Source organism: Schistocerca nitens, chromosome 9, assembly GCF_023898315.1.
Source record: "Schistocerca nitens isolate TAMUIC-IGC-003100 chromosome 9, iqSchNite1.1, whole genome shotgun sequence".
In the NCBI taxonomy this organism is placed as follows: Eukaryota; Metazoa; Arthropoda; class Insecta; order Orthoptera; family Acrididae; genus Schistocerca; species Schistocerca nitens.
Genome location: NC_064622.1, coordinates 520,572,945 through 520,587,253, shown reverse-complemented (window position 1 = coordinate 520,587,253; position 14,309 = coordinate 520,572,945). Strand labels below are relative to the sequence as shown.

Here is a 14,309-nt window from a genome sequence, read left to right as displayed (position 1 = left end):
CCTCAGCTCTTCCAGACAGTGTTTGTTTATTTAATAAAGCCGTTACACAGTCTAGATAAATCGCAAGTTTGAACTGTTTCTGGCGCTGTATGTCTGACGGGCCAGCTACGTAATCGCTACGCGCAGTTTTCTCATTTCCTTTTCCACGCTGCCCTTGCGTTCTCATCGACTCGCCACTGGACCTTTTAGGCTGTTTGGATGCCTTTCGACATTAGCTTCGCTCTGCCTCGTATTCTCTATAATTCCGAGCTTTTTCGCGAGCCGTGCGAGGCAACATCTTTCATTACTCTGAAAGTTTCAGTTTTATACCTATTTTCACTCACATTCCGGCGAATATTATTATTCTCTCGCATTGGGTCCCAGTAGCTCTTCAGAATGATAGCCAAACCTGCGTCCTAGCCAAACGCGGGTCCCTGCCACACCAGTTTGTAACTTTAAACAATGCTAATTCCTAACAACCACGCGCGTGGGCCTACTCTGATAGGATGACATCGAAGGCAAAGGAAATCAGACGTGATCTGTCGGTTATCGGCTCAACCACTATCTACGCATTATTAGTCTCGCAGTTATTAACGATTCAGATCTGACGGTATTTTTACACAGAAGAATGTTTGACAGACGAGTGAAAAATGTCCAGTGAAATATGGGCTCTAAAATGCACACCTTAAGAGACACGAGCACTTGTTCATATCCGCTACTTTGAAACACATCTCTTCCACTGCAGAATGAAAGGTATTTTTAAGTCTGCTTTTATTTCATATGGGTCCCACTGCTACTATAAGTTATGTAAAATCAAATTATTTTTATTAGTATTCAAAACCGGTTGCTTGGCGATTCTATTACTGTTTTGTCAACCTGTGAATGTATGTATGGATTCTGACCCAGTGCTGATGTGGAAGCGTACAACCGGTGTTATAAAAAATGTTAGCTTGTCCAAATGGGACGAATGATATGTACATCATAGCGTCGTTAAATATGATAACAAAATTGTTAGTCTACACCCTCAAAACTTTTTTGTTGTTGTAATTAATATTGTTTCATGGCATTTGAGTTGTTACTTAGTGGCATTTTTCGTACTATTATTGTTTCTTATATATTTGACTCCTCAGTTTTAACGTAATGTTTTACGTAAATCAAGAACGATATACTTCTAACTTCCCTCGCCAAATTGTGGGTGCTATGTTTTACATTAAGCAACCGGGTATCTTTTTTTTTTTTACATTATTGTTATTTTAAAGCCTGTACAACAGGCAGGCTGTCAGCAGCACACTACGCTGCTCTTCAGCCATAGAATATACAAGCAGCAAAAACAGTGAGAAGACACATAAGTTACAGAACGGTGGGCAATAAAACAGGAGACACATAGAGACAAACACGGAGCCGTTCACACTCGTCGATAATCCACACTGCTAACTGATGAGACGATGCACAAACACTGAAGATGACGATGGCACTGGTGAACGAGGGAGTGTGACGGGAACACTGAACACTAAACACGACGGCACAGACGAAACACTGATGGCGGTGATCTCCGGCGCGCGAATGTCCACTTAGCGTGTGCGAGTCCGGGGACCTGCCAAGAGGGGAACAGGGGTGAGGTGGGGGAGAGGGGAGGAAAAGGATGCCAATGGCGGAGGAGACGGGGGCAGGAGGAGAGGGACAGGGGAGGGGAGGCCCGGGGGAGGAGGGGGGAGAAAAGGAGGAGGGAGGGAAAAAGGGAGAGAAGGGAGGGAGGGTGCCCAGAGGAGCAAGCACAGGAGGAGGGCGGGAGGATCAAAGTTGGTAGGAGGGGTACATGGAGGGGAGGAGGGCATCAGCAGGGAGGGGGAGCTGGCGGAAGCCACCTTGGGAGAGGGTAAGGAGGGTGGAGAGATGGAGACCGGGTGGGACGTGTGAATTCAGGCGTGGCAGCGGGCGGGGGTGGGAGAGGATCAGGGAGACGAGCGGGTGAGGAGGATCGAGTTTGCGGGAGGTGTACAGGATCCGTATCCTTTCAAGGAAAAGGAGGAGGTGGGGGAAGGGGATGAGATCGTACAGGATCCGCGTGGGGGAGGGGAGACGGATGCGAGAGGCGCGGAAGCGTATAACCATTGTTATAATAATGTTAGCTTGTCCAAAGGGACAAACGAGATGTACATCATCATGTCGGTTAAATATGATAACAAAATTGTTTGTCTACACCTTCAAAACTTTTTTGTAATGATTATTGTGTTTCACGGCATTATAATTATTATGTAATGGCATTTTCGGACTATTACTATTTTTATATATTTGACTCCTTAGTCTTAACGTAAGAGTTTACGTAAATCACGAACGTTGTACTTCTAACTTCCCACGCCAGATGGTGCCCACTATGTTTTTTAAAAAAAACTGTGTTATACCTCATTTCATGTTATTCATGTATTATTCTTTTTCCTTTTCTTTTTTTCTTTTACTTGTCCTGCACTCTGACAACTTATTATCGATCTGTTTTATGTTTTCTAAGTTGGTTTTTTCAAAAACAATACGCCATTGTATTTTAGATGTTTCCTTCCCCCTTCGTCTGCTATGTTTATTAGGTACATTTTAAATTTGAATTACTTCATGAGTCACAAATGCACAAGAGGTATTTTGTGTTAATATCTTGCAAATCCAGTAGTATTAAGCCTTCACGTGACACATGTCACATAGGGGGCGTTCCAAGCCCTGTCACACCGAGGTCTGCTGTACAGGTGCATGTAAACAGCGGCCTCAGTTTATGTGATCCGTCTAAGCTTGTGGTTAGAGCTTGATACCAGTGCCTACCAATTTTAATTGTATATTACAGGTATGTTCCTACCAACGGTTTTGTTCATACGCAGGTATAGTTGTGATTTTCGTTTTTATACTCTCTGATCGTCACGTGAAAATTTTTAACTTCAAGCGCTGAGGATGGTCACTAAGTGACCGAAAATCGATGTTGCTGACAATAAAACAACAAAATACGGCCAATGCTGATTTTCCTTACAATTCTATCCACTATTTGGTCCTGGTGCACACAACACGCCACGGAGTCACCAATCAATTATGTGTTTTATATCTCCCTTAGGGGCTGAATTTCCAGAAACACTGAAACACGTATTTTTTACTTGTAGCAGAGAAGTCAAATACCATTGTTCATACATGTTTCTTTAAAAATACTTTACCAGGTCTTTAATAATGATATAATTTCAAAAAAAACTTTCACCCACTGTTTTATCCCCGCGTGGTTTAATTTCCAAAAATGCTGAAACGCACACACCTTTATTCCTGACCGGGGAACCAAATACCCATTTCCGTAGGTCTAGCTTCAAAAAGACCTTCATCCCCTATTCCACCCCATCGGGTTGGAATTTTGGACTTCTTAAACGGTGCCTCAGGTATAAGGTCCACACCGCCTCCAAATTTCAAGTTTCTATTCTTAGCAGTCTGGGCTGTGCGATGTTGAGTCAGTCAGCCGGTCGGCCTGGACGCTGCCTTTCATATATACAGAGATCAGTGGATGTCTTCAGTTAGTCAAGCGTCAGAAAACGAGTGGCTAGCTACACACTGCCTCAGAGGAAGTAATGTGGAGCTCTTGAGTCTGCGGAACTGGGTGGCCACGTCAAATCGGCTCCTGGATTTCACAATGTGTGGACACATTTAATAGAATATGTACATACTTTGGTTTGATGTTCAGCTGTTACACTCTCCTGCGGACCTGAATGTTGTTCAGAAGTTCTCTTGTGTGCAATTCTGGAATGAGGAAATTCTACAACATTTTTCAGTAATGATCAGCAACAGCTTTTGGATTTGCCTCGGGTTTCGCACGCAGACGTTGTCGAAGCTTTGCTTCTGAACATGTCCAGTCACGAAAAAGCTTACTTCACTGGACAGCAAATCGTATTGGAGGAACACTGGTTTTCGGATAATCGTCGCAAAAATGGCAGTGCAGCTAGCGAGTCTGTTTTGGCCAGGCTTTAGTTTATATGGGCGAAGCTTCATATAGTCAATATGCGGCACAGTGAACGTCGCGATTGCTGTAAAGTTTGTGCACGTCGCCGAGCTGAACGTCTAGGACGCGTGTGTTCGTGCAATAGGCGCACTCGCTCGTGGTTCTCACACAAGTGGAACTCTTCTCGAGCAGACTGGTGACCGCCTGTTGGAGACACTACCACTCGCCCTCACCCGTCTTACCCACCTGACTATACTCGCCGTGTCGTGTTCAGCCAAATGGCGGTCCTTACATTTCCACTGCGCTGCATTTCGCGTCTGCACAAACCACCGTTCCATCTACAATGGTGTAATGAAACTACTCTGAATACATCGTGTTCCAAAACATTATGACCGTTGTCCACCTCGACACTGGATGCTGCCTGGTGGCGTTGCGGGCACGTGACGCGGTATACATATACGGAGGATCACCCTAGCCAAGATATGGGCTGCAAAGGGGTACATCCAAGAAAGGGCAGAGCCAGTAAACGAGTATCCCGAAAATGGCTACAGTTGTGAGCATCTATGGAAAGAGGTAGGACAGTGAAACTACCACTAGGCGCTAAATGGTAACATGTCCACGACTCTTCGCAGAAGTTGGAGTTCGGAGACTTGTCTGTAAAGTAGGATAGAAGGCGACCTGTGACATCTCTGCCGAAAGAGCACAATGTCGGTGCACCCGCAAGTGTTTCGGAGCACTCCGTTCGTCGTACATCGTACGTTGTCGAACGTGGAGCTCCGGAGCAGACAACCCCTACGCGTTCACATTTTGACCCGACGACCTCGTCAGTCACGATAGTAGTGGGCACGGAACCGTCGGGATTCGACCGATGCAAATGTGTCGGTCCTTCGGGTGAATCACGCATTTGCTACGCTCGGTAGATGGTCGTCATCGGCGGCTCGGAACGTGCAGCGCGCCACAGACACAGGCTGGGGGGAGCGATATTATCCTGTGGGAGACATTCTCCTGCGCCTGTGGAATTAGTGACAGCTGTGAACCACCTGCCTCCCTTCGTGCTCGATGTCTTCTCGGACTGCAATGTCATCTTTCAACAGGATAAATGTCCGCGTCTCGGAGCCAGAACCGTGCTGCAATGCTTTGAGGAGAGTTACAGTGGACTGATGTTGATGCCCCGGAAACCAAGTTTGAGTTTTCTAAATCCGATGGAACCCATCTGGGCCGCTATAGGGCGCCATCACCGCGTACGGATATCAGCGGCTCGTTATTTACCCGAATTACATGACTTGTACGATGTCATATAAAGCCACATACCTCTACAAACCTATCAAGAAACTGTCAGATATGTAGGATCAGTGATGTATTTCAATCCAAAAACGGACAAACAAGCTATTAATCAAGTGGTCTTAATGTCTTGGGCCATCAGTGTACGTACCAACTGTAATTTCCAACACAAGATGTTTTATCACGTATTCTACGACACCCTTTTCTTAGATAAAAAGTTAGCTTATTATTTTGATGACTGTAAATGTCAGAAAGGTGTGTAAGCATGAAGAAATTTAATAATCTTTGACCAATGTGTTGTTATCTATGTATTTAAAAAAAGTGGGTTATCAGTGGGTAAAGTATGTTCAATGTGTGTGTGTGAATTACTATGGGATCAAACCGCAGAGGTCATCGGTCGCTAGACTTACACACTACTTAAACTAACTTATGCTAAGAACAACACACACACCCATGCCCGAGGGAGGACTCGGCCCTCCGGCGAAAGTATGTTAGTTGCTGTAGTTTGCCGAGAGAAACTGTGTATGACCGCATATGGTCAAAGGCGGCCGAACGTAGCCATTATACCTAAATAACAATGCTCTAAAATATCTGTGTATAATAGTGAACCACAAAGAAAAGGTGTTATTTCAAATTTATTAAATGATTTCAAGAATATACCAACAAACTGGAAGCCGAAATGTGTTCATTGTTTTCATTAGAATTGATACAGCAAGATCAAACATATGAACTCCTGCAAATGCAAATATTTTGTAGACGTGAACCACGTGGAATAATGAAAAAGAATTTTAGGACGTAAGTACCAGTTACATTGACCAATCAACATTTCTGAACTTTCCACCCTCTTTGCTCAGTCTGCTGTTACGAAGGCTGAAGTATATGTCCTGTAAATCAACAGAGGCAGAATTTAAATAACTAATTTGTATCGGTAATTATAGGGTGGAGGGTTAGAATGAGGTCATCAGTCCCCTAGAACTTCGAATTACTTAAACCTAACTAACCTAAGGACATCACAAACATCCATGCCCGAGGCAGGATTCGAACCTGAGACCGTAGCGGTCGCGCGGTTCCAGGCGGTAGCGCCTTGAACCGAACGGCCACCCCGGCCGGCAGTAGAGGTTGGTAATGTCATCTGGTAAGAACTGAGCATCTTAGGGAAGATTTTTACCTTTCAGTTCTTCTTCTAGTATCATGCTGTTTCTTTATAGAATATATTGTTTCATATGTACAATTTTTGATCAGTATGTTTTTCAGTTTTTGTGATAGTTTGTGTGTTGCGCTATTTATAGAGTGTACCATGGGACGTATTGGAATACGTACCCAGTTCGTGAAGTTGTGCGTGCATTATGCTGGAGCTCAGTGCATTCGAACGTGGGCGAATTGTTGGGTGCTTCCGTAGCCAAGGCAGGCGGCGTGTTTAGTGTTCCACGAGGCACGATGCCGAAGATTTACACCGCAAACAGGGAAAGTGCAAAAACATCATCCGATGTGACAAAACGCAGGTGAAGTGGGAGCCGAGTGGTGGTGACGCAAGATCACTGAGGAGGATTGTGGCGACACCTGCAAAAATCACTGCAGAACTCACGAGTTCTGTCAGTGCAAAATACGCAACGATGTTAGATACATAAGCGGCAAACTGCAGGTAGGGCTGAACTCGTCACTGATGAAAATTTTGCCCATAGCAGGAAAATGCGGTGTCCAAGCGAAAGAACCTGAACTACATATCAGCGGAAGACACTCGTGTGGTCGGGCGAGTCTCGTTTCACACCGTCCCCGACTGCTGGCCAAGGTCGCGTCCCGCAGTGAAACGAGGCGGGGGTTCGGTGATGACACGGGTCACCATACTGTCGTGTGATCCCTCTGCAAAGTCACACTACTGCGAAAGGACTGTGTGAGCATTTCGGCTGCTGAGGCCCGTCCCACGGTACGACACGGCCCCCGGTCGCATGTGCCTGAGTACGAGGATCGATCGTAGCGTCTACCCCGGCCTCCGCAGTGGCCACATCTCGACGTTACTGAGCCTTTGCGGTATACTTTGGTGAGAAGGGTGCGCGGTTGCCACCCATCTCCATCGTGGTCACCTGAAATTTCCACTGCTTCGGAAGGAGAATGGTGTGAGGTTCCTATGAAGACCCTACACGGTACCTGTATTTATCTATTAAGCGACGACTGAAAGCAGTTCTCAAGTCCAGCTGGGCACAGTAATGTGTTGTGTTTTTGGTGTTCACATGTTTTTTCCGCCCCCTGACCGCCCTCTTGTACTTCACGATGTCATAAAAACTGGGATGCACGAAAAATGAGCTTTTCTTAAAACTGAGTACAAATTACCGAGACTGTACTCTTCCACTGTTTGATAATGAGAGCACTTACGGACTTCCGACAAACTTAAAACATAATTAAGGTTTTATGTCTCAACCGTAAAGGAGTAACACGTTAACTATCTGCCAAGTCGTCACACATATGAAATCGTTTTACACATGGGAGATCGAGTCCTTAAAGCGCCTCGCGAGTGAGGGTTACTGTTGATACACTAACAACGAGAGGTCTTCAGCCAGTTCTGGTGGTATAATTAAAATGCACAGGCACGGAGCCGGCAGCCGGCCTACCTGTAGGTGACGAGCCCCCAGTTCTCCATGGCGCCGGCGCTGAAGTCCGGAATGGCGACCTGGTCCATCTTGGTGTTCATGTGCAGGAAGTAGTCCGGGAAGAGGCGGCCGTACGCGGCCAGCGAGGCGGCGGCCACGTCCAGCGCGAAGCCGCGCTGCGCGGCCAGCTCCGCCCTGGACCACACGCGGATCGGACCCTCGGTCTCGGTGGCTTTCCTCTCCAGCGCGCCGAACGTCTCCTCGTGGTACACCACGAACGCCACCAGGTACGTCGACATCGGATTCGTCGTCCCAAAGTACACCGGCGTCCGGTTCGCTACCGCAGCTGCTGCCGCAGGTGACCTAGGACACGTTCACAGTAGGTGCAATTAGTGCATAATGCATTTATTCGAATTACGCAGTAATTCGAGAATAAACGTTTCAATTTCTTTTTATTTTACCCCTTTACTTTTGTTTCACAGTCCTACATTTTTGTTCTTCAGCCGAGAGTGTTTACGAAACACTAGCTTTGTAATTGTGACATTGGGTGTCCCTCCTACAGGTCGTCAGGTGTTACAGTTGGAACTTGCAATTTCTTTTCTATAATGCGTAGTTGACGCCACTTCAAACAAATTGTTATCGTCACTTGTTTCGTGCGACGCGAAATGTCGACTGAATGCGTGGGTTTGTTTCGCGTTTCAAACAAACTGATTTTAAAATCGGAACAGAGCGCTGCCAGATTAGTCCGGTGTGTAGGCTACGTACTGACAGGGACAGCACAGCAGCGCCAGCACCGCCCCGGCGTGCAGCGCTGCTCAGTCGCTGCTGGGGTAGCCTACCGGCTGTTCTTCATCTTCCACTGTGCCTTTTAATTCGTACCGGCAAAATCAATATCGATCGCACTACACTAATCTGGTAGCACTCTGTCGAGTGGGAACGTGAAATTACACTTTCAAAATCATTTTGTGTGTGTGTGTGTGTGTGTGTGTGTGTGAGTGAGTGACGAGAAAGAAACGCACACTTTCCGTCGACTCTTGGCATCGCATGAAAGACGTGATGAGCAGGATGCGTTTGGGCTGACTCCAGCTACACGTTGCAAGAAAGAAATTCCAGATACGTGCCAAAACTTGAGAGAAAATGCGCTTGACAAAAACCCTGCATCTCTCTCTCTCTCTCTCTCTCTCTCTCTCCCTCTCTCCCCCTCCTTCTCTCTCTCTCTCTCTCTCTCTCTCTCTCTCTCTCTCTCTCACACACACACACACACACACACACACACACACAAAAATGGTTCAAATGGCTCTGAGCACTATGGTACTTAACATCTGTGGTCATTAGTCCCCTAGAACTTAGAACTACTTAAACCTAACTAACCTAAAGACATCACACACATCCATGCCCGAGGCAGGATTCGAACCCGCGACCGTAGCAGTCGCGCGGACACACACACACAGAGACACATACACCCACCTACACACATAAGTGTTGACCACTCAGCCGAGATCTTAAAATCTGTGATCTATAAAGCATGTAGCTTAAAACATTATCGAGGTGTTTGAACTGTAGATAGCGTTAAATAGGAACAGATCGAGCCCGAACTGCGGATAAGGAAAATATATTCGACTATATGGGAAAGTTTTATAATAACTTGCACAGCAAAATCGATGATGATATTTTAGTCCCACGCGAATTCGATGCTCCTGTCTCCCGAATTGCAGGAACATTCCCCTAAAGAGTCAAAAATGCTCTAGAGAAGTTCGATAAAAGGAACTACTCCTGTTAGTGTCGAACTCGGCGTCGATATTTTGAAACTGACAGATGAGATATCCATAAATCCTTTAGCTTCAACATTTTCCAGTTATTTACACAGCGAAACATTACCGTGTATCTGGAATGAAGCCAAAACAGTCCTGATACTTACACAATGACTGCCGGAATGAGCACTACACTCGACCGGGCTCGACCAGGCTGGAATCTGGATTTTGCACAGGATTTAGTACACTCGAACTTATCCTCACACCGAGCGATGTGGCGCAGTGGTTAACACACTGGACTCGCATTCGGGAGGACGATAGTTCAAACCACCGTACGGCCGTCCACACTTAGGATTTTCGTGCTTACCCTAAATCACTCCAGGCAAAAAATACTGGGACGGCTCCTTTGACAGGGCACAGCCGATTTCCCCCCCCCCCCCCCCCATCCTTGCCACCATCCTAGCATGTGCTCCGCCTCTAATGACCTCGATGTCGACGGGACGTTAAACACATCCTCACTGCGCATGAAACAATAATATTAAAACAAATGCGTAACATCTACCTCTTTGCCTTGTCGTAATAGGTTTTGGGAAGTCATTCGATTCGATCAGTCACTCAGCTGCGTTTAAGGTTCTAACTCAACGGCAAAGAGAACACGACCGTATCAAAATCTTGTACAACAAATACAACACATGCATAGCACTTATGAGAGTTATTTAACAAATCAAAGCATTTTCTGTTGAAATGAGTGTAAATAGAGGTGTCTCCAAAGCTAGTTTCAACGGCCCAAGAAAAAGCAACGTCTAAATTCGACTGAAAGAAAGAAAGGGAATCCTTACACAGTCCTGGGCATATAATCAGCAATCGCATAAGCGGCGACATGCAACAGACAGGAGGTCTACTACACGCTGCGTTTTGCCAGTGGTTCGCACTTCGGGGACTGACACGCCTAACAAGTAGCAATGAGGCCTCTCCGTACGTGGATGGTTATAATTAAAGCTTCGCTATTTAAAACGTTATAGCACGGAAACTAATTGCCGTACACGCACCAAACTCGGTAGGGTTAAGGTCAAAGACATGGGGTAGAGAAATAATGCTGAATCGATTCAATTAAAACACTTTTAATATGCTGCTACAGTACATAATACCATTACTGCTTCAAAAGCGGCTCAGTACGGCACCCATCAGTGTGCGGAAGAGTCTGAAAGCGCAGGATCGCAGAGCGAAGCATACCTGTAGATACGCTGGCTACCTGAGGGAATGTTCTCCTAGTAAGCCGTGTTCTCCAGGCAGCCCCACAACCAGAAATCACAGGGGCTGAGAGCAGGCGATCGTGCCGGCCAAGCATTCGGAAACGATCAGTTGATAATTCGATCGTTTCCACGTGCGTTTCGGAGAAGCAGGTGACCTTCAAGTGCGGCGTGTGTTGGCGCCCCATATTGCACGAAAATTATCGTGTTCGATGCGTCTCTCTACTGCAGGGCGGGCATAGCACACTGGCGAAGCACATCGCAATAACGCCGGCCAGGCTGCACATCTTTGATCCTCGAGCGCTAACCTGTTCAAAAAAGATTCGGCCAGTGACGAATGTAGCCGTGAAGCCACACCGTACAGTGACACGTTCACCGCACAGAGGAACATCGTGCACAGTGACTGGAGGAGAAGATCCTCACACTCATCAATTCTGTGTGTTCATCTCACTCGTCAGAGGAAAATGAGCATCGTCTGTCCAGGGCCAGCCTTCAACAACTTCAATCCTTGCGAGAAAGTAGAGAGCGGAGTCGACACGTCGCTGTGCGTCGTGTGGTGCAAGCTGCCGTACGTTATGGATCTTGTACTGATTCCATTTGAGAATGGTTCGAAGCACGTTCCGTACAGTGTACCACGGTGTGTTCAACTGTCGTAACACAGCACGCGCACTGCCTGACGATCGCGAACTGCGCGCAGCATTATCTGCCGTGGCAACAGCGATTTCATCGACCACCTGTGGTATGTCGGCGTCTTCCCGGACCGACGCCCAGTTCTCCAGTTGATTCGAATTTCTTCATCGTGCTCTGCGTAGCTGGCGGAGAAAGAGGACCCTTCCGTCATCCTTTCAGCCGGCAATATTCCCGAAGTGCAGCTGCAGCATTACTGTTGTGTTGACGATAGAGCTTCGCCAATAACGCCGTGCTCCTTTTGTCCAGGCTCATGTTGACACGTCAACAAGTGCACTGTGACTGGTCAGGTGTGTGAGACTATGAATGACGAGGACTGATCACGGCGCCTGGTGGCCATAGTTGGAACTGGACGGTGCTGCTGCGACGCATGCATATCGTGCATCCCGTACTCTGGACATTGATGCTACCAAGTTTGATAGTCGTACGATGATCAGCATCGGTTTTATAATGTGTTATATAGGGAAAGTTTAATTATAACCACCCCGCATTACGTGGCGGTTTACTTATCCACAAATCGCATTTCAGTGGTGTGCGGTCATGAGAAGATCGTGTTATACCTGTTGTAAGAAGGAAAAAAGCAAAAGCTTCTTCTACTATTGTTACAGTGATGTTGTTCTGTCTTCAGATGTCACCTAGGAGTTTGTCTCTTCTTGTCTGGATGTGCCTCCGCAGAGATATGGTTTCCTGTACTCTTCTCAGCAGCTCCCAATTGGTAACTTTATCTCTGCAGCTGATGTTCAACATCCTTCTGTCGCACTAAATCTTCAGGGCTTCCAGGCGTGTTACCTCTTGTTTTCCTATTGTTTGAGTATGGCCAAATGCTTTCATGATCTCTTTCCTTATTTCCAGACTGACGTTCATGCTTGTAAGTAACCACTTTCACAAAGTAAAAGCAATTTTGGCCTGCTATATTCTTCTCACAATTTCGTTCCGGCTTCTACAATCCCATGCGATCCTGCTTCCCAAATACGTAATATTCTCTGTGATTTCTGGCTCCTCAATTGCATTTCTTGTTCTTAAATGTTAACATACTTCACCTGTACTGCACACCATCAATTTAGTTTTTAGCTCCTCTAGATTTTATTTTCCATCCGTGAAGACATAAATATCATTTGTGTAATGCAACAAGCCTATCTTCTGCCCATTCATTCTGATCCACTCCACAGTAGTTTCGCTCACTTGGTCTGTAGCTTCCTGAATGTAAACATTGAATATAAGAGGAAGAGAGCACATCCTTCTCCCCGACCATTTCTAATTTTTGCTTCCTGTTCGTAATGACAATTTCTAATAACAGTTACTTCGTTCTTATAGAAGCTGAGTACCACCTGCAACACTTCGTACATTCTCCTCTTCTTCTTTTGGTTGTGCTTTTGTCCCGTAGTTTTCGCAGGGTCGGCATTGCTATGGTCGGATATGGCAGGGTTAAGTTAAGGCGGGGCCGGATGCCCTTCCAGTCACGACTCCGGTGGATGAGATGATGATGGTGATGCTGATGAAGACAACACAACACCCAGTCCCTGAGCGGAGAAAATCTCCGACCCAGCCGCGAATCGAAACCGGGCCCCTTTGCATGACATTCCGTTGCGCTGACAACTCAGCTTTCGGGGCGGACAAGAATTTGTACGAGGGTCAGAACTTACATAGTGGCAACTATTTATTCACAACTTATACAAAAGAGTTAAATGTTTGCACCTGTTGCTGTCCTTCGAAGTAGTCATGAGCGTTGTGTAGAACACGTTGCCAGCGATGTGGAAGGCGTAGTATACCGTTAGCAGAGTCCGTTCTGTTGATGGTGCAAATGGAGCGTTCTACTGCCTGCAGAATCTCTGGAACAGTTCTGAAGCGAATGCCACGAAGTAGTTCCTTCATCTTCGGAATCAAATCACAAGGACTTAAGTCCGAGGAGTATGGTGGCTGGTACAGTACGTCCCAGTCCCATTGACCGAACAGAGGAGTCACAGCTTGCGCTGTATGCACCCGCGCATTGTCATGCAAAACGATGGATGGGTTGCGCAGAAACTCTCGCCGCTTCTTTCGCAAAGCTGGTCGCAGGTGATGCTCCAAAAACGAATAGTAATACTGTGCACTGACGATCTGACGTGGAGGAACGCAATGCGTTAGGATAACACCATAACAGTCGTACACGAGAATCACCATACCTTTCATCATACTGGGGTTCTGACGCACTTTAGACTTTCGCGGCGACCCATAATGGCGCCATTCGTTGGTAGATGTGAAGGTCATGCACAGACATACAAATGATTACAGTATCAGAAAGATTAGATGATTTATTGAAGAGAATGAGTTTCACAAACTGAGGAAGTCAATAGCCGTTATGTAAGCAGTTATTCGGTTTGGCAATGACCGATATACTTGTCGGATATCCCCTGAGGATCGTCAAAAACCCCGAGATGCTTGGAGGATCCTGCCAGTAAAGCTCCAAGCGTGGTTAATTGGGGAGAGATCCGGCGACCTTGCTGGCCAAGGTATGATTTGGCAAGCACGAAGAGAAGCATTAGAAACTCACGTTGTCTTGCTGAAATGTAAACTAAGGATGGTTTGCATGAAAAGCGACAAAACGCAGCGTCGTACCGTTGTTCTGTAAGACTGCTGCTGATGACAACCAACAGAGTTCTCCTATGAAAAGGAATGGCACCCAAGATCATCACAACCTGGCTGTCGGGCCGTAAGGCGGTCGACAGTCAATTGAGTATCTCACCACTGTAAGGGGCGTCTTCAGAAACGTCCTCTGCCACGCGGATTAGCCGCGCGGTCACGGGCGCCTTGTCACAGTTTGCTCGGATCCTCCCGTCGGAGGTTC

General features: G+C 46.6%; 1 protein-coding gene across 1 annotated transcript in view; it reads right to left on the bottom strand.

The window, feature by feature from the left end:
* The window catches only part of LOC126203861 (aminopeptidase N-like), a 255,571-nt gene that overhangs the window by 106,183 nt on the left and 135,079 nt on the right, over nt 1-14,309 (bottom strand). The window contains exon 5 of the mRNA XM_049938237.1: nt 7,819-8,160. Within this exon, the coding sequence (XP_049794194.1) occupies nt 7,819-8,160 (342 nt within the window). The remainder of the gene's footprint in view (nt 1-7,818; nt 8,161-14,309) is intronic.